Source organism: Marmota monax, unplaced genomic scaffold, assembly GCF_021218885.2.
Source record: "Marmota monax isolate L192 unplaced genomic scaffold, Marmota_monax_Labrador192_F-V1.1 WCK01_AAM20220418_F8-fsc00014, whole genome shotgun sequence".
Taxonomy (NCBI): domain Eukaryota; kingdom Metazoa; phylum Chordata; class Mammalia; order Rodentia; family Sciuridae; genus Marmota; species Marmota monax.
Window position 1 is genome coordinate 18,344,183 of NW_026695222.1, and position 24,687 is coordinate 18,368,869.

General features: G+C 40.2%; 1 protein-coding gene across 2 annotated transcripts in view; it reads left to right on the forward strand.

The window, feature by feature from the left end:
* Rprd1b (regulation of nuclear pre-mRNA domain containing 1B) overlaps positions 1 to 24,687 on the forward strand; it is a 50,449-nt gene that overhangs the window by 10,299 nt on the left and 15,463 nt on the right. Inside the window, exons 3-6 of one of the 2 annotated variants that reach the window (XM_046433055.2) lie at positions 5,104 to 5,237; positions 12,540 to 12,652; positions 13,911 to 14,037; positions 19,593 to 19,768. In XM_046433055.2, the coding sequence (XP_046289011.1) occupies positions 5,104 to 5,237; positions 12,540 to 12,652; positions 13,911 to 14,037; positions 19,593 to 19,768 (550 nt within the window). The remainder of the gene's footprint in view (positions 1 to 5,103; positions 5,238 to 12,539; positions 12,653 to 13,910; positions 14,038 to 19,592; positions 19,769 to 24,687) is intronic. The other variant, XM_046433056.2, reaches the window with a different exon arrangement.

Consider the following 24,687-nt stretch of genomic DNA (forward strand, 5'->3'; position numbering starts at 1 on the left):
TGTTAACTTTGAGATGGCTGATAGAGAGTCCAAGGGGTGAGGCTGGGGAGGCAGATGGGCAAAATAGGCTGAAACTCAGTAGAGACATGAATTTGGAAGTTATCCCCATACATACACATGATATTTATTTATTGTACTTGTTTATGGGTCTCTAAGACCACACCCAGGTTTGATGACTCCCTGGGAGTACTCACAGCTGTGATTTATTACAGCTAAAGGAGACAAAGCAAAATCAGCAAAGGGAAAAGGTACATGCAGTAAAGACTACAAGACTCCAGGAATAAACTTCCAAGGGTCCTCTCCCAGTGGAGTCATACAGGCTTAATTAATTTCTCCAGGATTAAATTGGGATAGCATGTGTGTAGTGCAGTCTAACCTGGAAGCTCATTGGAGATTCAGCACCCAGACCTTTCCCTGGGCTCAGTCATGTAGAGCACCCTCTGCCATCATTCCAGGCTCCTAGAAAGAAAACAGTTGTTTCTTTGGAACCATATTGTTTTTATGATTAGTTTAGACACATTAAACCACACTGATCAGTTAGGAAATACTGGGAACACTCCTGAAATCCCAAGGCCCAACTTGTCAGCAGGCCTCTCTGAGGGTAGCGGGTTTCATCATTCTGTGACCTCTTTCTGAACAATTGTGAAGGAGCGTTTCTGCTCCATCTTTCCTGGGGTGCTGTCAGAAATGCTGAGCATGCTGAGTTAGAATTCGTGCCCCTCATAGGCCTACTACAGGCCTGCTGAACCTGGGAAAAACAGGCACACAATTATGGTACTTTTATGCAGGAACTGCAGGAAGAAAAGCCCCTAAAGGCCTCAGGTGTCCAGCTGACACTTCCAAGCTGCAATTTTGTTGAGGGCTGGGAGCGGGCAGGTATATACACATTGTTTACTGTTTTTTTAAAACATTTTTTTAGTTGTAGATGGCCACAATAACTATTTTTTTGTGTGGTGCTGAGGATCGAACTCAGTGCCTCACGTGTGTGAGGCAGGTGCTCAACCACTGAGCTACTAACCCAGCCCACATTGTTTACTTTTTGTTGTTATTGTTATTGTTTTGGTACCAGGGATTGAACCCAGGAGCACTTAACCACTGAGGCACATCCCCATCCCTTTTTTTTTTGTATATTATTTAGAAGTGGGATCTTGCTGAGTTGCTTAGGGCCTTGCTAAATTCCTGAGGCTGGCTTTGAACTCGTGATCCTTGTGCCTCAGCCTCCTGAGCCGCTGGGATTACAGGTATGTGCCACCACGCCCAGCCACATTGTTTACTTTTATGGTCAATTTTGCCTTCTGTATAGAAAAAAAGTGAGCATTGATTGATTTTATAATTAGTTAGAATTAAAATATACATGAAGTGTTCAACATAAAAAAATTGATGAGACATATGAGCAGGTGCAGTAGCACACACCTATAATCCCAGTGTCTTGGGAGGTTGAGGCAGTAAGATTGTGAATTCAAAGCCAGTCCCAGCAACGGTGAGGCACTAAGCAACTCAGTGAGCCCCTGTTTCTAAATAAAATACAAAATAGGGCTGGGGATGTGGCTCAGTGGTTGAGTGCCCCTGAGTTCAATCCCCAGTACCAAAAATAAAAAAGAGAGAGAGAGAGAGACATACGAAGTATATAGGTTATTATTTGTCATCTTTCAGTTCATTCATAGATTCATGGCAAAGGTTTTTTTAGTCTTTTTTTTACTTAAAGATTTCTCAATTTAGAATGAAGTTGGTGCAACCTATAAAGATAATGCCCCTTGGGGCTGAGATTGTGGCTCAGCGGTAGAGCGCTTGCCTAGCACATGTGAGGCACTGAGTTCGATTCTTAGCGCCACATTAATTAAATAAATAAATGAATAAATAAAGGTATTGAGTGTGTCTACAACTAAAAAAAATTTAAAAAAAAGAATGTCCCTTATTTTGTAAAGTTATTTTGTTGCTTTAGTTGTGTCTGATTCCAGATGCAAAAGTGACTTCAGTTCACTGTAGTTACTTATTGCAAAACCTCATCAGTGAAAAAAATTTTTTTTTTTTTTTTGCTTTTTTACCTATAACTTTGAAACCTATCTAATAAAAATCTTGCTTTGCTATACTGCTCAAGGAAATAGCCTATTCTGGCTAGTTAAATTCACTAAGTTTGGACCTCCTTTTTAACGTTAGCCTTTAATAATGAAAGCCCTTGGAAAATATTTTGTGGTGGGGTGCGGTAAGTGCATGCCTGTAATCCCAGCAGCTCCGGGGGTTGAGGCAGGAGGATCTTAAGTTCAAAGCCAGCCTCAGCAACTTTACAAGGCCTTAAGTAACATAGCGAGACCCTGTCTCAAAATTAAAAAAAAACAACAACAAAAAAAACCAAAACCGGATTGAGGATGAGGCTCAGTGGTTAAGCATCCCTGTATTCAATCCCTGGTACCAAAAAAAAAAAAAGAAGAAGGAGGAGGAGGAGGAAAATGAAAATTGGTTTCCATCGTTCCATTGTTAAGTAATATGGCAGAAACTGTACTCAAAACCAGTCTTGTCCTAACTATTCCCAGGAATGGTTTATGGTGGGGCAAGTAGGTATTATGCCCCCTTAACTCAGTTCTCAAGTATTTGTTCTCATGATTAGTATCTCTCTGAAGTATACAGAGAATTTATAGAGAACAGATTTTTTTTTTTTTTTATGGTAAAAGTACCAACCACTTAAGTTTTGGTTCGGTGCTATGAGATATATATAAACTTGTACATATGATAACATCAGGGACTTCACATCCCCACCCCCCCAACTTTAAAAATTTTTTTTAGTTATAGATTTGCCTTTATTTTATTTTTATGTGGTGCTGAGGATCAAACCCAGTGCCTTCCACATGTGAGGCAAGCGTTCTACCACTGAGCTACAACCCCAGCCCAGGACTTCACATTTCTGCTAGGCCACATGCTTAATATGGCATTTGAGCCCTCTCTAATTCCACTCTTGTCTTCCAGATTCTTCTGCTGTTTCCAACCTGCCTTATATACTTCAGCTAACTGAATTTCTCAACCTCTGCTTTCTTTTTCCTTATTCCATTTTGGGAGTTCCATGCAAAGGAGAGGCAATAGCATGAGCAAAGCTCCGTGCATGAGAAGGAACAAGTTCTGGGTAGAAAATATGTTTAGCTGAGGGCCGCTAGAATGTGAAGCCCCAGATAGGGCATGGAAAGATGAGGCAAAGGATCTGGGGTGCTGCTGGATCAGGCCCTGGAGGTCAAGATCTAAGGCTTTATTTCAAGCATAATATGTAGTAAACTTTCATTGGTTGAGCTAGTGAGTGCTTATTTGATTTCTGATGCAAATTGACCATGTTGTAGAAAGATGATTGTTGGAAGCGAAGTATGATTACATAAGTTTCTTTCAAAAAAAGATTACAATTCAACAAATAATTATTGTGCTTATTTTAGGGCATCTAGTGGTGATGGGGGAGATCAACACCTGCCTTTGTGGAAATTACTTTCAAACGGAAAGAGTAAACAAATTATAGCATATGAGAAGAAAAGTTGTACTGAGAAAAATTAAGAGGGGCAGGGGCGTCATTGTGGAGGTTAGGGAGGGACTCACTGGAAGGATGGTGTGGGTAGGAGATGAAGCCCCAGAACCAGTGGGCTGGGCTGAAAAGGCCTTGAAGGCTTTATAAGGACTTTCACTTAATAATGAGGGAGAATAGAAAGAAACACGGTCTGCCTTAATAAGCAGCTAGAGTTACATTATTATAACTTGCAGGAAGATTGGAGGAGGACAGGGAGGAAGCAGCAAAACCAGGAGTGAGGCCATGGTAGTAATCCAGTCAGGTGGTGACTGTGGCTGGGTAGGTCCATAGCAGAGGAAGGTGAGAACTCATTTCTAGATACATTTCAAAGGTGACATAAGAAAGTGTTTAATCACAAATATCAGATAAGTAGGTCATATCTTTGAGCTCTATAAATGTAGCAGTTTTTTCTTAACCCTGGTCCCTATCTTGAAAGAAAACATTCAATAAAAAAGGATTAATTTGTATATATTTTAGTTTACACTTTTAATCCCAGTTCAATGAAATCTGCCCCTAATAATTCATAAGTGACACAGGCTGATCAGGCCAGGCTGAAACCTCACCTCACTTTGAATGTTAGCATGAGCTTTACACAAGTGCTGCCAGCACTGAACTTGGTATGGTTTCTTCTTGATGTTCCCATTAAGGGTATGGACTTAGGTCCTAAGATGTTGTGGTGTCCCTTCTTGGTTAAAGTTACTCAGTCCAAGATCATTGACATCCACACAGTCTCACTAGACAGAACCATTGACAAGAACCAGTGCACATGAGGGAATTCTGTTCCCTTTCAAGAAGTCTTTTCTTACTCTTCTGCTTGTTGACATTTTTATGGTGGGTGCCAGATTTAGAGTGCCAGCTGTGTTCTACATCAAGAGTGTAACATATTTCCTAATTTCTTTCAGGTATAACTTACTAAGGACCTCCCTATTCTCAGTGTGTTCTAAGATTATCAGTGAGACACCTGTGTGTGAGCTTGAAACACAGACTTAGCCCAGTGTTAAATAATTAGGAAGTAGTTAAAAGTTGAGGTCAGTCTTGGCATATGTATGTACAAATTGAATTTATACATGCAGAGGTTTGGTGTGTTGGTGTGGTAAATTTTTCAATGTAAACATTTGTTTTTGTTAATCTTTCTTTTTTTTTAATTCTTAAAAGTTTTGGCCAATTTTAATTTCTAGTAGAATGTCTCCCACTACATTCCAGTTAACGTTTTCTTTTAAAAAGCAAACTGTAGAATTGATATGATCAATTTTTGATAATATTTTGTCTATAAAAATTGGCCATTGGATTCCCCCCCACCCCGCCGCCATTTGCCCCATCTTTCAAAGGAGAATAAAGATTTCTTCTGTCATATGATTGCTCTCTCTTTCCCATCCACCACAGGAAGAATGTAGTTTCTGGTCAAGTTTTGGGTATCCAAGTAATACAATATGTACTTTACTTTTCCTTCTGTTTTTAATTATGTAAATCATTTAGTCAGTTGTTGATTTTTTTAAAGTAGATCTGTCCTAATTAAAAGCAAAAAAATTTAAGCTTATATATATCTTTTCATCTTTTCTGGGCAGAGAGGCAGATGAAGGCTGTAAAAAACCTTTAGAAAGATTGCTGAACATCTGGCAAGAACGAAGTGTGTATGGCGGCGAGTTCATACAGCAGCTGAAGCTGTCTATGGAGGACTCCAAGAGCCCTCCCCCCAAAGGTAGAAACATCACCACATGTTTACAGCTCTTGGTCTTTGCCTACTTTCGAATCAAATATGAAAAGCTGCAATGGGGGTTGCTGTGAACCACGAGCAATTTTATGATTCTTCAGAGAGAGATGATCATGAATGATGGTGAGAATTTACGTAGTGCTCGCAGTGTGCAAGCCTGGTTCTAGTATTCATGCTGTTGATTCTCTCCCTCCCTAACTTCTGCTATGTGTTCTCCTTGGCTCTCTCCTGTCTTTCAGAGACTTTCCTTGCACAAGCGTAAGGAGCAACAGAGTTGTGGTTAACTAGGAAGTACCTTATACTAAGATTTTGTTCTAGCCTCGCTGTTAACTATTACAGGATCTTGGATAAGTCCCTAAGCCCTCTGAGAACTTGGTTCCTATTAAATATAAATGTGGGTTTGGAATGTACTTTAAGATTGTTTGCTTGTTGTCTAAAATGATGTTTTGTTTTTATTGAGCCCAGGATATCCTTAGGAAGTAAGTACGTGTGTGTGTGTGTGTGTGTGTGTGTGTGTGTGTGTGTGTGTGTGTGTGAGAGAGAGAGAGAGAGAGAGAGAGAGAGAGAAGAGAATAAGAGAATTTTACCAAGTTCTTCAAAAGGGCACATGTTATAAACAGATCAAATGTTATTGGATAATTTGTCTTCTGGTTAAGTTACAGTTTAATTGTAGTTGGCATAACATGTTTCTCAGCTTCAGATCTGATTTTGCATATGTACTCACTGCCTGGAGGATCAAGTCCAAGGTCTAATAGTTTTGAGGACCTTTCTAATCTGAAGTAGCCCACTTTTCTGGATCATTCCCTTTCCATTCTCTCATATATGCCCTATTCTTTGCCTATTCTGAATTACAAGTTTCCCCTCTGGATTCTCTGCTGGCACTCACCTCTTCTTCTGCATCTGCAGTTTACCTCTGCCTGAGATGTCCTTTTGCCCCTTTTACTGTGTGAATGTGTTCTCCGAGTGCTTCTCTCACTCTGATGGCTTCCTTGCTTGTCTGGGCACATGTAACCATTCCTTCCTTATTCTCTGCTACCATATACATGCTCTGCTATAGAACCTGCTGGAATTAGCATGCGTGACAGTATCATTCATTCAACAACCCTTAACTATGTACCCTTTATGATCTCTTCCAGGTCTAAAATGATATGCATTTTACAGTAATTTCTAACTTTCCTGTGAAACTAAAGGTTAGAGGCTTTCTAAGATGACATACATGTTTTCAGGCTACAAGTTATTGTTGTTTTACTTGGAGTTGTTAGGAAATAATTCTAGGGTCATTCTGGTGGGAGTTGCTGAAAAGTGGGATGTTTGCTGCTTTGGATTCTGGTAGTGTTGGTATTGTGTCCTTTGGAGGTATTTATTTTGTACAGCTTTGGGGAATTATCCAGCATTATTTTCTATAATCTGCCTTTCAATTCATTTGGTAAACAGTGCTGGTTTTTTAAAGCACTTTTAGGTAAGCAGGAGGGCTCTGGAAAAAGAATGCTTGAAGCCATGTCGAATTTCAGTTCAAGCATTTGGACATGTGCTTTGGGTGAATGGCTAAGCTAAGTGCCATAGGAAGGAACAGGAGAGGAGTGGGAAACAGGGAGCAGTCAAACAAATAGGGGGGATGTGTGGCAGTGGTGGTATGGAAAATCGCTCCGTTGGGTTTCTGATTTTTTTTGTTGTTGTTGTTGTTGTTTAGTCTAGACAGACATTAACAATAAATAACAAAGGCAGTAACCATGTGAAAGATAATGCCAATCTAAAGATAATTTCTCTTTTCCTGTTTTTTAAAGAAAAAAAAGCAAGTTGCAGAGGTTTCAGTGTGTGTTGGTCTCAGCCAACTTGCTGTCGTCCTCTGGACCTGAGTTATCAGAAGGTTTTACAACAACTCTTTCAAAATATTGATAAGTTCTCCAGAAGTTTTCATTTCCAAATTTGAATAGTTCTTTTATATTCTGGCTTTTATTCATGGGTACTTCTTTGTCTTGAGACAACGTTATAGAGTTTTTGAAATAATAAATTTCCTGTGGAACTTTGAGTTCTTACTGCAAAGGAGCATGCATGAGCTTAGGAATTCTGTTTTAAAGCTGTAGATTGAATTTATATAACTGTCTCAACAGGTGCAAAGCCCAGGTGTTCTAAAGTTGCCTCTGTTCTTGGGAATACTCAAGTTGTTGTTTGACTAGACAGAACTTTATTATGTACTTGAATCACATAGTGTCATGCAAATGTGGAAGAATTTAAAAAGGGAAGGTAGACAAAAAGAATGAGCATTTATCAGGTAGCTGAAATGTACTAGTTTATCTTCTGCCTGCCTTGTTATTTTCATCTTTAAAACTACTTCATGAATTTGGTGTTATTTTCATATTTCAGGTGAGGATACTAAAGCTCAAAAATACATGGCAATTTTGTTAAAGGGGATATAGGTAAGAAGTGGCAGCTTTAAACCCAGATCTGTATGATCTTAAGGCTGACCTACTTCATAATGGTTTTTTTTTTTTCTCCCCCTGAAAGCCCAAGGATCTAGTACACTTGAGTTGTGACATGAGTTCATGAGGAGGTTACCCAACTTGCCTGGACATTAGTGCAGTTTAGGTATTCAGACTTACAGAGTTACGAATCTCAGTTCTCACTGCTAAAGCCTTGTGACCTTGAGCTTAGCATTTGACCTCTGAGCCTCAGTTCCCCACTATCGAGGATGGTTGTTATTAGTTACACTTCATAGGGTTGTGGTGAGGATGAGTTAATACAGGTAAGATACTATCAGTGGAGCAATGAAAATGACTTTTATTTGTCCCTCTCATTCTAATAGTTAATATTCTGAGCACCTGTATATGAGCCAGTAGCTCAAGTAGAAGGAGACTTACGGTATTTTCAGTCCCTTGGATTTTGTGCAAGGCTCAAGGGCATACATTAAGAGCAGAGCTCTGGGCTTGTCTGGGTTCCAGACCAGTCTTGGCTGCTCTGTTCAGTGAGATGAGGGGCGAGTGCTTTTTAAAACCATACCTCCAGGGTTAACCCTTTATTTCTTTCAGTTTCTTTCCCACGAGTAATGTCTAATGTGCTTTTTAAAAAATTTCCTTTATTTTTCAAGGAGGAGACAGAATGAAGCAGCTGTTGCCAACAGTATTTCCTGTTTCTTTTCTAAAAGTAATGTAAAGCTTGGTGACGTGTTGAGTATGGGTAGTTCCCGCTACGTGGGAGGTTGAGGAGAGAGGGATGCTGAAGTCAACAAGAGTTAGAGACCATCCTGGGCAACATAGTGAAATTTGGTCTCAAACAAAAACAAATAAAAGTAATGTAAAACTGAAGGTGTGTGTGAGTGTGTGTGTGTGTGTGTGTGCTTTTTTTTAAGAGAGAGAGAGAGAGAGAGAGAATTTTTAAAAATATTTATTTATTCATTGTAGTTTTTAGCAGACACAACATCTTTGTTTGTATGTGGTGCTGAGGATCGAACCCGGGCCGCACATATGCCAGGCGAGCGCGCTCCCACTTGAGCCACATCCCCAGCCCCATGTGTGTGTTTTAATTGCAGAAAATTTCAGGTGTATCCTTCAGAAAATCCAGCTTTGCAGGTAGGGAGCTGTGTTTATAAGGTGGTTTGGGAGCCTTCAGGCCAGCTTTTTTGCCTTAAGGTTAGTTTCACAGTCTGCCATAGTATCTGAAATTCTACCAGTAAGGCCTCTCAGAGACGCACTGTCCCCTTAGGTAACCAGGATTACTTGAGGGTTAGTCAAATACAAGGCTTCCTGGAGACATAAAGATGGGTCCGAGGATAGAAGAGAAGGTGCACAGAATGGGACAGAAGGACATTAGCCTCCCGTAGTGCCATCCTGCCTGTGCGGAGCGGTTGAGTAAAAAAGGGAATGTAAATAAATACCATGGTCAGAAGCTAGATTGATTGTTGAAGGCTTATCTTAACTTCTGATGTAGGAATGCAACGGGCAGATTTCCTGGGTTATTATTAATGACTGTCTGGCTCAATTGAGAATTCTGGGCATCATAACTGCTAACTTTTTAGCTTTAATAATCATTTCTGGCATAGCACCAGCACTTTCCAAGCTCTGAGACTCCTCCCTTCATGAGGGTATACACTCTGGTCTGTCACCCCTTTTATAGGAGGTGGAGGAATAAGACACTTAGTGTTCTTCTCAGGGAGGAAGGCTTGCCAGCAGTCATAAAACAGCAATGCCAAGTGCTTTTAAAGAGAGGCCCAAGTGCAGTGGGAGTTGGAGGGAGTGCTCACGATGCTGCTGCCATTAGCCACAATGGGTTTGAGCTTAGAAGGACAGTGTGAATCACTAGCAGCCATTCAAGATCTTTGCATAGAGACAAGATAGGGTGAGGGGAAGAGCAATTTAACAATACAGTCTAAGTTGGAAACGGAGCAACTGATGGCAGGGAGACCAGGTGGAACAGTGGTTTCAACAAGGTGTGATGAAGGGAGGATTGCTAATGAGAGGCTGGGCCTGGAAAGGGGTGAGAGTTTTGCCAGACATCCCGCAGGGGTGTGAAATCTTACAGAAGTCAGGACTTTGGGATAGGTTCTGATGGTCTTCAAGGTTTTGTACTTGGAAGATGGGCCCAATGGAAGTCTTCATGATGGAAATAGGTACCTTAGGGGATAGGAGTCAGAGGGGGAAAGGATGGATAATTCATTTCTAGAAATCTTAGGTTTGCAGTACCAGTTGATTCTCCAGCTGAAAATAAAAGTACACTGGAAAAGTAGGCTGGTGATAGTTAGCATCTCCTCTATACCCTCTTCCCTCTTGATGGCAGAAATGACCTTGAAATTATTTTTATCAGTGGAAACTGATAAAAGTCTTGTACTGCTAGAGTGTGGAGGCAGAAGGCTTTGGCTTGTGGACCCAGACTTAGGCTAACAAGCCCCCTGACTTAGCACAAACCACAACCTGTGGGGCTGGATATTCTCAAGAAAATGAAGTGTGGGAAAGCAAAGGCCAATTTAATGCCTTTCATTGCCAAAATTGAGTGATTCAGAGTGTCCTGAGGGTAGTGAATATATGATAGAATCTGTATAAGAGTTTGGAGATTAGTGTTTTAACAGTTATTTATTGAGGACTCTTAGAAGCAAACAAAACCATATATACTACCCCTTACACATGGCCACTTTGAGGCTATAGAGGCTAAATATCTGTATGTCTGTACCATACATTAATTAAGCAGTGTGTGAGAAGTTCTGTCAGATGTTTCATATTAAATGATATCCTGATAGATTTCCATTTAAAAAATACAGCAGTCCTTGTTTTGCATGATAGTGCAAGACTGAAATGACCATGCAAGCTGAAGTATACAGGGTGAACTTACTAGTCAGTGAGATAATGCTTTTTTTTTTTTTTTTTTGAGGAGGAGGTGGTCAAAGCGTTGAAAACTTACTATAGATAAAACAAAAAGGTAAAATAGTAGTTACTTAGTATTTCTTAACTCAAAAATTAGAAACATTGACCCATTTGAATCAAATGTATGATATGTCAAGATCATTGTAATGTTTTGAGCAACTAATAAAAAAATTTTAAAAATCAGAAACATTGAGAGTAAAAATGTTTTCTCTGTAATAAAGTTAGCAAGGGTAGTTTGATCAGTGTCTACCTTCCAGTCTAGTTTGGACAGAGCGGGCATCTTTCCTAGGCCTTGGAGAATAGTTCAGCATTTTGTCCTTTGTGCATTCAGTGTGCTGAAATCTCTTTGAGAGTTCCTCTTGTGTGATGTTTTTGTCAGCATCACTTCAAGGACATTGCCAGCCTTCTGCTGCCACCCCGTTCTTCATTTGCGTTGATTCTGTGACCTTATCAGTTCCTCTGGCTGCGGTCTTGTGTCTTGGTGGTGGCGGTGTCCCGCGGCTAGCCTTTTCTTCTGAGCTCTGTTTACCTGCCGTTTGGCTTTAGCTTTGGTTTAGTTTCTTTGCTGCACTTTCATCTCGGTAGCCAATTCCCTGTTTGGATGATTCATTTTTATGAACTGTCATATGGGTTTTATCCCAAAACAAGGAGGCAGCACTACCAGTACTGAACTGTGAGCTCTTGTTGGGGGACTGCCTATATCACAAATGTTGCTGTTTCTTCTTTTACTTCTACTACTTCTTCCTTTGGTAGAAAAAAACAGAATATTAAAAAATACAATTTGTGATATTGACTTGACTTTCACTTCAAACATAGTTAGGTGAGATAATGTGTAAGGTAGAAAACAGGAGCTACTTGCTTGGTCCCAGAAGTGGTTTAATCAAAAAGTGTGTGTTCATTCTGTGTGTAACTCAGAGTTCTGAGGCAGGTGCCCCATGTCTCCTTTTTTTGACAGATGAGAGGGTACTTGTTTTGTGCTTAGTAATTCTAAGTGCAGAAAAAGCTTAGGTTTCAGAGTCATGCCTTTAGATGAGTTTTTGAATCTCCTTGAGCCTTTGTTTTCTCACCGTTAAAGTGGAGACATGGCATCTCAGAGTTACTGGAATGAGTAAATGTAAAGAAGTTGTTGTAATGTCTTAGACATATTAGGTGTCCAATATTTCTTTACTTTCTAAACCAGAATTTGTCATTTAGTTTTATTTCCCGCAGTTGTTTGTCATTTATTTTATATTGTCCAGTTTGATGCAATAGGAACAATTTTAGAATTAATGCATCTATCATAATAATGTAAAAGCAAACAGTACAGAATAAAAAATATTACCTGTCAGCCTCAAAAGTGGTTAATCTAAAAATGGTAACTTCAGTAAGTTCTCCCATTAGTATCAATCATATTTCTCAGAATGATGATGATGTTATTTTTTTTAAAATTTTAAGGTAAAATTAGGTTTGTTCATTTTAAAGGGATGACTTAAAGGGTATTTGTGTTTAGAATTTTTGACACAGTTTTTTTGTTGAATTTCTCCTATTTTCTGAAATGATCCTGAAAAGGATGAAATACCTCATTTTATATGCAGTAAGTTATCTATAATCCCTTCCACACATTGGTGTACTTTATTATTTTGTCAGATGGGTTTCTTACCATTTTAACTTTTTTCTTAAGATATGAAGTTTTAATTAATACTATAATTTTGATTTATTTTTAGATGCTTGTTTTTGATAGTGTTTTTTTCAAACAGTCAAAATGAGATGACAGATCTTTTTGACTCTTCTCAGTAGTATAAGGAGGCACAGTCAATTAAGAATAATTGACATAAAGAGGCATCTGAAAACAAATGCCCCTTCTGCCCTATTTTTACATGTGGCCCATTGTGCGTAGCATTTGACCCTTGCCCAGAACAGGATATGCAACTCAAATTTGTCACCTTTTGATTTCCTCCAGCAGCAGAAGAAAAGAAATCTCTAAAGCGGACTTTTCAGCAGATACAGGAGGAGGAGGATGATGATTACCCTGGAAGCTACTCTCCCCAAGATCCTTCTGCAGGACCCCTCTTGGTATGTTTGACTCCCCCAAAATAGGGTTCAGTGGCTTAAAGTGACCTCTAGTTAAAGATTATGGCCACAAGGTGGCACTGGTGGCCAATCATATGGAATCACCAGAGGGCAGTTCTGGGCATCTAATACAAGATCTCATCCAGAGAAGCCTGCTGTGACTCTTGACCCGAGTTTATGTTTTTTAAAGTATTTGGATGTGATATTTTACTCCTAGAATTTAAAAATATTATTAAAAAGTAGATTGTTGCGAAAGGGGTAGATAATATGTTTAAAAGACATTCCAAAGTCCGCTGTGGCACGTCTCCAGTCTTCTGTTGTGGTGTTTTGCAAGTAAACAGCTTGTTGATATCTAGAACAGTCTGTGTGCTGAGAGTAAACTTTTATACTATAGCCAATTTAAATGTTAAAACAGGGAGTTTGCCTTTAACCATGTGTTTGCATTATTTGGGCTTTCATAAAACAAGTCAGCTTATGAATTCTTTGGTTGGTTTATTTCATCTATTTTATAGCCCTTGAGAATGAGACTCAAAATGACCGATTTTTAGTAACTTGCCCAGTGTCTTAATTTGAATCCAGGTCTGTCTTGCCCATGCCCCTCTTATTTTGTCTAAATCAGCTTTTATTACACGTAGGTGAATTCAAAGCTTATGTAAATGGGCTTGTGTCTTGTTAAAATGATTAAATGAAATGGCATTAGGTGACATACCTTTGCATCCAAAAACTTTAAAGAGAGCAACCTGAATTATCAGCTTTGTGGTCATTTAGCACTCTGTGCAGAGTAAGCTACTCTTAGGTCATTATGGACTGGCTTACCTGTCAGTATTCTCTTTTCTGACAATTTAATAAACTCCTTTTAATACACACAGAATACATATTGGTTTGCTTTTCTTTTTGCCTCTCACCGTTGTTTATAGTTAGTGAGTTTGACTCTTTTAATTTGGGGAGTGATGATCATTTTGTAAAGCAAACTCAATTTGATTAGTCAATGCACAATTGTTGAACAGTTGATATATATATACCTTCAAGAGTTTTGCAACATTTCATTTGTGTCCTACTAGAGAACTAGAAAAATTAATTTTGTACATTCTTTTAGACTGTCATTGACTTCTGTATAAGCTCTGGAACTAAGACTTACGTTTTCAAAAGACCAGAAATGACTATTTTTAAAATTTGCCTTCACCTAATTTAACTCCAGCTAATTTTCTTTAAAATTCATATGTCTGTACACTATAGTGTTGTTTCTATTTTTATTTTATAGACTGAGGAACTGATCAAAGCTTTGCAGGATCTGGAAAATGCTGCATCAGGGGATGCTACTGTTCGACAGAAAATTGCTTCTTTGCCTCAGGAAGTGCAGGATGTTTCTCTATTGGAAAAAATAACAGGTGAGAAAGTGGAGTGTGGATGAAAGAGGAGAGAAGAGGAACCTATGTGTAGTCCCTCTACAGAGCATCAAACCCTAGGACATGTGTATGTCACTTTTCATGTGATACTGGGTGCTCTGCTACCTTGGGATTTGTGAACAGCTCACATGCTGAACAAAGAAGCTCTTGAAATAGTCAGTACTGATTCCAAGAATTATTGCAGAAGTGCTGGCATGCCACACCTGTGGGCACTCTAAATAAGGTACCAAACGGAGGTGCTGTCTGAGGGAAGAAAGTTCCACCACGCAAATGGAACAGAGTATGGAAAACCCTCAAGGCCAGATGTGCTTAGAGCACATAGCATAGCACAGAGGCCTTTGGAGTCACTTGAGAAGCATTTGCACTCCCTCGTTCTGCTTCCCAGCTCCAACACCTCAGCCTTGCTGGGAGGACACATGGTCTGTTGATCCTGCAACTCCTTCTAGCCTTTGAGTCCTCATTGTCTGTACTCAGCTTAGAGTCTTTGTCCTCTCTCACATACACCTTCAGCATCTGTTGTTCTTTCCTCCTTCACTGTAAAATCCCCTAAACTGGTTAACTCCAACTTTTAAAGAATTATTATTCCATGGCCCACCTCATTCTTTTTGTCCCAGTACTGGAGTCACACCCTGCATGTGAGGCAAGTCCTCTATCATGGAGTTGCACTGTTAGCCTATTTTGGTTTTTTAAATATTTATTTATTTTTTTCCTCTACCAGGGATTGAACCCAAGGACACTCTACCACTGAGTTCCATTCCTGGCCTTTTTCATTTAATTTTTATTTTAACTTTTTAAAATTTTTATTTATTTATTTTGATGTCAGGGATTGAACCTGGGGTACTCAACCACTGAGTCAAATCTCTGTCCCTGTTTTATATTTTATTTTGAGACAAGGTCTCACTAAGTTGCCTAGCGCCTCACTAAGTTGCTAAGGCTGGCTTTGAACTTGTGATCCTTCTGCCTCGGCCTCCTGAGCTTTTGATGCCACCTTGCCCAGCACCCTTATATATTGACAGATCTCATTATTTTGCTAAGATTGGCCTCAAACTTGCAGCCTCCTGAGTCCCTGGGGTGACAGCACCCTTAGCCTGTTAGGATTTTTAATTATGATAAAAATTCATGTAAAAGAATATAGTTTAGTAGAGTTACGTACTTTTACATTTCTGTGCCACCAGTTTCCAGAAATATTTTCATCTTATGAAACTGAAATTCTATACTCATTAAAACAATAGCTCCTCATTTTCCCCTTCCCTTACCCACTGGCAGTCACATCCTTAAATCCAGCTCTTTATCTGCTCCATTCCTACACCTGTGCAGCTGAACATAGCTGGGAAAAGTAAATTATACATCTAGGCCAACTTCCTCTTATTTCTCTGGATTAACATCTGTTTTCCAAACCTGCCGCTCCCCATGTGTGTTAGACTTGCTCCTCCTTACTCACTCAGGGACATTGCGCCACCCATGTTCCCTTTTTCTTCTTCATGCCCAACAGGATCATTCTGAATAACATAAAGCCGTTTGTGTGTGGGCGCACTAGGGATTGAACTGAACCCCAGGCTTTCAGTTTGCTAAATATGCATTCTACCACCAAGCTAGAGCCTCAGCCCCATAACATTTTGTATTTTTCCGCATGGGAAAGTTTTTTTGTTTTTTGTTTTTTAATATCTTTATTTTATTTATTTATTTTTATGTGGTGCTGAGGATCAAACCCAGGGCCTCCCATGTGCTAGGCGAGCGCTCTCACGCTGAGCCACAATCCCAGCCCTGACATGGGAAAGTTGTTTTCTTGATCCCATATCTTTCTCTAGTTACTGCCTCATTTCTTTGCTCTTTTCAGCATGACCCCCTGACTGGATTGCTTCTGCTGTCCCCACGTCCTGCCCTCCCATTTTCCCCCGATTCCACTCCGTTGAACCTGCCCTTGTCAGAGTTGCGATGCCTGCCTTGTTGCCGTGTTCTATAGTATATTCCCTGCCCTTACCTTAACTTTCCCCAGTAGCATTCAGCCCAGTACATTGTTTCCTCTTACTGAAAATACTTTTCTTTACTTGGTTTTGTAGATAGACTAATAGTCCTTCCAAAATGTCTGATTCCTAATTCCTAAAACCTGTGAATGTTATCACATGTAGCAAAAAAGACATTGCAGATGGGAAGAGTGTCCTGGGTTATCCAGGTGGGCCCCCATGCAATCACAGGGTGGGAAAGTAGAAGTCAGATGAGGAGATAGAGATTGCAGGAATGTGCTTTAGAGATGGAGGAAGGGGTCCTGGTAATAATTGGTTTTAGCAGCAGTAGTCATTTAGGACCCCACATTCTTCTAGCTTTCCTCCCCTCCCTCTGACCAAGTCTTTTCCCTCCTTGCTTGTTTCTTCCCTTCTCCTTGTTCACCTAGTGTTAAGTACTTAGCCCTCTGCAGTTAGTTTCACTGGCAGTTGTTCACTTAGTCTCATGAATTTAGATAATTTTGTACTGATGTCCCCTAATTTAATCTCCAGTGTTGACCTTCCCTTTGAACTTGAGACCTGTACATACCACCTCCTGCTCAGTTTTAGTAGATGTCTTTAAAGGCATTTTAAACTTAACCTGCCCCAAACTGGTCTCTGAAACTTATTTCTCTCATGGTCTTCACATCTCAGTGGGGCCCACTCCTTATTCCCATTGACTGGGACCAAAACCAGTACCTTGTCAGCGACTCTGCTGCTACCTGGCACAAGTCACCACCATCCTCACTGGAATTATTGCAGTAGCCTCCTTCCCAGTCTTCTCACTTCTTCCATCCTTGACCTTCATCCCATTCTCAACGTAATAACCAGAATGGTCCTCTTAAACAAAAGTCGAATCGTGTCACCCTCTGCTCAGAAAATCCCAAGGACTCTGCTCATCACTTACAGTAGGAGCCGGAGGCTTTCATTGCCCCACAGTCTGGACCTATTATCTTATGGACTTTGAGCACTTTCCCTTTGCGCTGTCCTCTGGTCTCCTTCCCAGGTACCCTCCCCTCTCAGAGCCTTTTATTAGCTGTTCTGTGGTGTCCCTTTCCTTCAGGCCTTTGTTTGCATATCACTTTAGTGAAGCTTACCCTGACCACCTTATTGAAAATTGTGTCCCCTGCCCCACCCCAGTGACCCATTCTTTCCCCTCTGCATACAGTATTATGTGTTGTTTCTCTTCCTACCTGGAGGGCAGAGTTTTTGTCCTCTTTGTCACCTGCTATCTCTGAGAACCACTGCACTCAGTAAGAGCTCAGGTATTTGTTCGGCTGGTTGAGAGATTGAACACACAGGATTGATGGGTTTTAAAGCTTGGTTGCAGTAGTGCACACCTGTAATCCCAGCAGTTTGGGAGGCTGAGGCAGAAGGGTTGCAAGTTTAAAGCTGGCCTCTGCTACTTAGCAAGACCCTGTCCCAAAATACAAAGCAAAAATGAAGAGGATGTAGTTAAATGATAAGGCACCCCTGGGTTCCATCCACAATACGGGGTGGGGGTGGGGGTCCTGATTGGAGTGGATTTAGTCGTGTAGGAGGAGAGTGGTAGTTACAAGGGGTAGAGACAACCTTTGAATTTTCTGTGAAAGAGGACTGGGGAAATGGGCAGTGGCTGGAGAGTGGCTGGAACACATACTGTCCATTGATATGTTGATAGTAATGCTTCAGAAAGGGGAGAGGAATCCATTAGGCAGGGAAATACAGGACTGTCACACAGTCTTCACATCAGCTTGAGAGGTATGTGGTGCCCATGCACAGGTGGAGGGTGACCACAGAGGCTCACAAGTGCTCATCTGGCTCGTTAGGGAGGGCAAGGTGCCAGAGCACAGTCACAGGTAAGTCCCCGAAGCTAGATCTTGCTTCTACATTTGGACTACAATTTTTTATGACTCCTTAAACAATAAAAAGTTATTTTTCTGAGTTGCAGTTGTTTGGGCAAATGATTTATTTTCTTTGTGCGGTTCTTGAGGGTGAGAATTGATTTTTTAAAAAATCTTAAATCTTAAAAGTTAGTGATTTCCTTGTCGTTTTCCCCAGGCATTAAGACATCTTAATGAATTAACCACTTAAAAAAAAAAAGTCAGTTAATCAAGCAATGATAAAGCTAAAACTAGCCTGCCTGCTTTCCTCAACAGTTTATTCCCAGACCATCCTCACTGATGTGGAAGAAGAGTCCTAGTCCTCTCTGCCCTCCATGATGGAGGCCCTTTCTTTGGGCCCTGTTTTGCTCACTCTTTCCCTTCACCCAGAACATCCTTTTGTTCCTTGTCCCTGAGGAGGTGGAAGTGTCTGATCTTGGCATCAGGCCCAGTTGGGAACGCCTCACCAGTTCACCTCCCAGTATTCATGTTAAGGAGGCATGTATGCTGTTTGCCAAACAGATATGATGGTACAAATTCTTAAATCTCAGTTACCCGAAGAATGCCAAGGTCTCTCACCTCGGACAGCCTGTGACAGATGTGTATCACCAGGAACTCACTTTTTAGTTGTCTCATGGAACTGTTGGAGTCTGGAGCTTTTTGTTTCAAAGCATTTACCTACTGTTTTGATCTTTAAAGGTCTTTTAAGAATAAGAAGTAACACATTTCAAGTCCTAATCTCACCACATATAATTAATTACAGCAGTTCTTTATAAATACAAATCTTCCTTTTGTTCTCATTTCCTTGTGTTGAGTCTCTGTTCCACTTCTTACCAAAGATATCCTTTCTTATTGCTCAGGACAGGTTTGTTTCTTCCCCCTCCACAAAGCATGGGTTGGGAGCCATTTATTGGACATGAGTTCTGTCCAGTAGGTAATGACCAACCCTTTTTAAAAAGCGGAGTAGAATGAAAGAACACTTGGCACAAAGTAATTGTAAGTACTGTTTTGTGAAATGTTTATTTTTCTATGTGTTTACATAAAATATATTTCTATGGTGGGTCATGTTCAAAAACATTTGAAAGCCTCTGCTCCTTATCAGAACCTTTATTTTGCTGAATGCAGGAAAAGAGTTCAGGCTTCAGGTTTTCATAGTTGAAGAGGTAGGTTTAGAGATCTGACTTTGAGGCCCAACTCAACTGACCACATTGAACCTCTCAGCTGACCACATATTGAATTATCATTGATCATATTTTGTCTGTTTCCACACTGAAACAATGAGTGTTTTTTTTTAATTTCAGAGGGATATAAAAAGAATATTTAATGAAAAACATAGGCAAAAGCCCTTGAACTTCTCAGATGAGGAAAAAGTATTTCATGGGTGACCTTAATTATATTTTTGCTTGTTTTGTTCAGAGAGCTTTTGCAGGAATGGGCGTTCAAACATCGTTGCCAGATTTCTCCCCTGTACAGTTGCCTCCCTTCAGGTGATTCAGGAATGTCCTGTCTTGTTGACAGAGTCAGACAGAGCCTTTGGGTTTCTTGCCAGCCAGCTCATTGTTTGTCCATAGGTTCTGGCTTATTTTTGGAATCCATAATGGGAGAGAAACTGCAAATCTCCCCTCAGAAATGTTTGCAGTTGTACCTGTGTGATTTCTATTGTTTCTTTTTTTTTGGTCTCATTTTTACTCAGACAAAGAGGCAGCTGAACGTCTTTCAAAAACAGTAGATGAAGCATGTCTGTTACTAGCAGAATATAACGGGCGCCTCGCGGCGGAACTGGAAGACAGGCGCCAGCTGGCTCGGATGCTCGTGGAGTACACCCAGAACCAGAAAGACGTGTTGTCAGAAAAGGAGAAAAAGCTGGAAGTGAGTACATTGCAAAGCAGAACCAGGCTGCCTGAGGCTCCCTTCCTGTAGGGAGGGTGTTTTTCTTTCTTTTTTTTTTTTAATATCTTAGTTAACATTTTTATCTTTTAAAAATTTGTAAGATGGCTAGGTGCTGTGGCACATGCCTGTAATCCTAGCTACTTGGAAGACTGAGGTGGGAGGATCACAAGTTCAAGGCTAGCCTGGACAACTTAGCAAGCCCCTGCCTCTAAATAAAAATTAAAAAGGGCTGGGGGTATATATATCCCTAAGATAACCAGGAAAAAAAGATGATGGGAACATCCATTATTTGAGCCTACTTAAAAATCAAAGTCATGTTTTCATGTGTCCAGGAAAGAACTAATTGGATTATAGAAAACAGTGAACTCTTCATGACAGCATTTAGGACCTTAATATTACTTTAGTTTAACCTCATTTTAAAAAAAAAAAAAATCAAAGTACAGAAATGGTCAGCAAAATCAAAGAATATTTATTTGGTGATATTTAGGAAATGCTTTACTTTTTTATTTTTTATTTTTATTTTGGGTCATTTTGGGGTTTATTTCTTATATCTCTGCTAAGGCAAATACATTATCTGCTTCCATGCTCTGTTTATGTTAGTTCTAAAATTTCACAGTAATTTTTTGTTTTGTTTTTTTAGTTTTTATGGTACTAAAGATTGGAACCAGGGGTGCTCTACCACTGAGCTACGTCCCCAGACCCTTTTATTTTGAGACAGGGTCTCTAAGTTGCCAAGACTGGTCTCAAACTTGCAATCCTCCTGCCTCAGCCTCCTGTATCACAGGGATTACAGGTGTGCCACAGTAATTACACCAGGCTTCTGTAATGTATCTGGAGCTAGATTCTCGAACTGTCAAAAAGGAACTCATTTCTACCCTGGGCCAAGGGCATAAGTCTGAGTGCCCTCGGGAGCAAGTTGAGAAGTGTTTCCTCACTATGCACTTATTTGGCTTCTTAATTAAGTACACAGTACCTAGTCCCATGGGATAACAGAGTCAGCAGTGTGGACATTTGGGGATTATTTTGTTGCCTTAAGCTGCTAGGCCTCCTTTCTGTTAGGAGTGTCTACTTTTCTCTTTTTAAGATACATAGAAAAGAGCTGTGGTCAATGGTTCTGTGAAGGGAGGACCGTTCTGATTTGGAAAACCAGTCACATTATATTCTGAGAGCCCACTCAGGAGATGAGGGAAAGGGAAAGCCAGCCCACTCCTTCATGTTCCCTGGCACTCAGGGAGGGGACATGGAACTAGTGCTGACTATGTTTCTTAACCCACAGTCAGCTGGCTTGAGAGGGGAATGAGTGGTGGCGCTTTTCACTGTATCCTTACCTGCAGTGCTTGTGGGAGCTGAGATGGCCGGTGGTGGTGGGGACTCCATATCCCTAACCAACCTGAACATGGAAGGTGGGAAACAACTGTAAAAATGTAGAAATTGGCGCTGACCAGAAATCCTAAAGGGAGTTTTGCAGGCAGTACCAGACGGTCATTTATCTGAAATGCTCATCTTTCACTGAGAAAGCATTTTCAGCACTGTGCCCTGGGACTAATCAGAGAGTGTAATTAATGATTCTGGTTGTAAGTCACCATGCCATCTGTTGAACTGCCCCTTGGCGACACATTAAGGGCTTTCTCTGATCTGTCAGACATTGATTATCATGAGCAGCTGTTATTGGGTAGAACGTGGCAAGCTACCATAGAGGACAGAGTCTTTGAGAAGGAGACTGTTGGTAGAGCTAGTTAACTCTTTGTTCTGCCCCCCCTGCCCCCACCCCCTACTCTCAACACATAGTTGCACTTTCCTGTCGACTTCTTGGGGAATCATTTTGGTTTCTGTAGAACGAGTGGTTTGATGGGTGTCATGTGAGACACAGAAATGGATCAGAGATTTGGGTCTGTTCTGTAGCCTTTTAGCCCACGTCCCTTTGCTAGTTCATGCTGTGGAATGACATTGGAATCCTGGTCCTTTAGCAGAACAGGAAGGTCCCAGCACTGCAGAGCACAGAGTCTGAATTAAGAGTTCTCCTACCAAACTGTCTCTCAGCCACTTGAGCAGAGCCAAAGTAAAAACAGAGTGAAATGTGCAAATGACTAGCTAAACTACAAGACGGCAAGAGCTGGTGGTTCTTTGTCCATGCTTACCAAAATCATGAACAGCTTGCCCTGCAGAAGCTGAGATTCTCTCTCATGTGTTTGTAATAGACTGGTTTTATTCTATACATCCTTGAAGTGATGGTGAAACCTGACATGCAACTTGAAAGATGCATTAATACTCTGAATTTCTCCAAATCCTCCTAAATCTCTTATTGATGGGAAGAGTACATAAGATATATCTGTTTTTTTAACCTTTATTTTTGTAACACAGCCAGTCCTTATTTTAAAACTAATGAATTAAATCTTTTCTTTTTAATCCTTTCATTGCCCTCCGTATGTAAATACATGGAATTCTTTGGAAAAACAATTCATTTGGCATGCTTTTTCCCCCAGAAGTTCTAATTTGTTAACACTTGGGCTTGTTTGTGTTTTCTTTTAAGTTTATATCCTGCTTCATATAATAAGCATCTCTTTTTTGCTTTCACTTGAAAATATTTTGCTAGATATTTAGTGAGTCCTAAACTTCAAAATATTGTGCTAGATATTTAGTGAGTCCCAAACTTCTAGGTAGGGAATATGCTGATTCAGAGCCTAGGATCTAGGAGGGGCAGTTAGGGCTCAAAGGAAGAGATTATGTTTCAAGGAAATCATATTCTGGTATAAACAGCCTAGGTGAATATAAAACCAAAACCAACTGATTATTTGTAGTGAAATTAAGAATACAAGTAACAATTCTGATTGTGGCTGAAGGTAAATTCAGACATCCTGTCAGGCATTAAAACTTTTCTTGTAAAAGGAAATAGCAATTGTTAGAAAGGAATTATATTTATAAAGGGGATCCTCTGGACTGGTCAAGTTAGGTTTGTGAAGAAAGATAAAGACAAAGTGAGGGAAGGAGGTGCTGGAGATGCCAGCAGGAACCAGGGTCTCTGTCTTTAAGGGGCTGCATGTGCTTTCATAGAGTCAGCAGCACCTGTTAGTCATGGTGGACAAGCTGTACTCCTCTGCTCAAAGCCCTGTCCCACTAGGGGACACTGCAGCAAACAAGGCCATAACACAGAATATGAGAAGTGTTATAAGGAAGGAGAATATTCTACCTCATTGTGTCTTAATTAAAACAGACCAAGAAAAATGCTAAGAATATTTTAATTTGATGAGATGTTTAGGTGGATTATCAAATGCATGGACTGCTCCTGAATACCATATGCCTTCAGCAAGGCTTCCAAAGTGTGCTAAACTGTGTGCTCTTTGCTCTCATAGTGCCAGGAACATATTTGTTGCTCAATAAATACTTGTTCTATGACTGAAATCCATCATTTATTGTGACTTTTCCAATAAAGAAAAAGTTATTTTTAGGTTACATTGAGTGGTTTTAACATATCTGATCTAATTTTTGGTTGTAAAGACGATGTTAGGAAAGAAAAATGGCTGTTTGATAGAAATTCCTCTGGGTTTTCTTCTTTGTGCTACTTCTTTCCTTTAAGTAGAATCATGGTTCATTTTGAGCTGATAATTTTTTAGACCCTCCTCTCCTGCCTCTGGGCGTCATGGTTGACATTGGCCTACTGCCTTCCCCTTAAATTCTATGCAAGGTTAGAGGGAAAGCTGAAGGTCTGCAATGCTTTGTCATGAACGTGAGGAAACTTAGAAATGGTGGCACGTGGAAGGAAGTGTGTGTGGCCACCCAGACCTGAGGCTAAGGATGTGAAGCTCTGAAAAAGTGTCCATTATAAAAGGTAGAGGTCAAAGATGCCAGAAAAACCTCGAAATGTCACTGCTTAGAAGAAGGAAAGGTTTGTTGTTGTCGGGTCTGTTACCACAAGTGACTTCTAAAGCCCACAAGCCTTATTCTGACTAGATTGGAGAGACTTCCTATCTTGTCTTTTTGGATAAAGTGTGATAAGGGTATATTCATCGGAGCCATCAGAATAAGGAGTTAGTGTATGTGTGTATGAGAAAGAGACCTATTTGTACAAGCATTAAAGATAAAAACGGGGCTGGGGATGTGGCTCAAGCGGTAGCGCGCTTGCCCGGCATGCGTGCGGCCCGGGTTCGATCCTCAGCCCCACATACCAACAAAGATGTTGTGTCCGCCTAGAATTGAAAAATAAATATTAAAAAAATTCTCTCTCTCTCTCTTTAAAAAAATAAAATAAAATAAATTAAAAAAATAAAGATAAAAACAGGTACCTGCAATTTTACCTTCTCAACATCAGTTCTTTGTATTTAGGTCTTGCATCCGTCAGTGGTCTAGAACTGGAAGGGGGCATCCTTTCTGTAGTACACATGCTGCACGGTCAGGCACATAGGTTACGTGCCACACAGGGAAGAGCTTTGGGTAATGTAGCAGCACATTTGTTGGTTGAGATGAAATTTATATGAAATTAGCCATTTTAAAGAATGTTGATTTCATTGGCATTTTGCATGTTTACAATACTGTGCAACTACCAACTGTAAAGTTCCAAAACACTTTTATCACCCCAGATGAAAACCCCATTCCATTAAGCAGTGACTCCTCATGCCTCACTTCTCCCAGCTGCTGGCAACCACTTTCTGTCTTGACGGATTTGCCTGTCCTGGATATTTTATCTAATTCTGTGTGGCTTCTTTCATTTAGTGTAATGTTTTAATTTTATTCATGGTATAGCATGTATCAGTACTTCATTCCTATTTATGGCTGATTAATAATTATTATTAGAGTAAGAATCAATTGTTACATGTATCTGACACAGTCTAAGACATTTGAATTCCTTCTATTTTTTGGTTATTAGGAATATTGCTGTTGAGACAGTTATATACAAGTTTTTG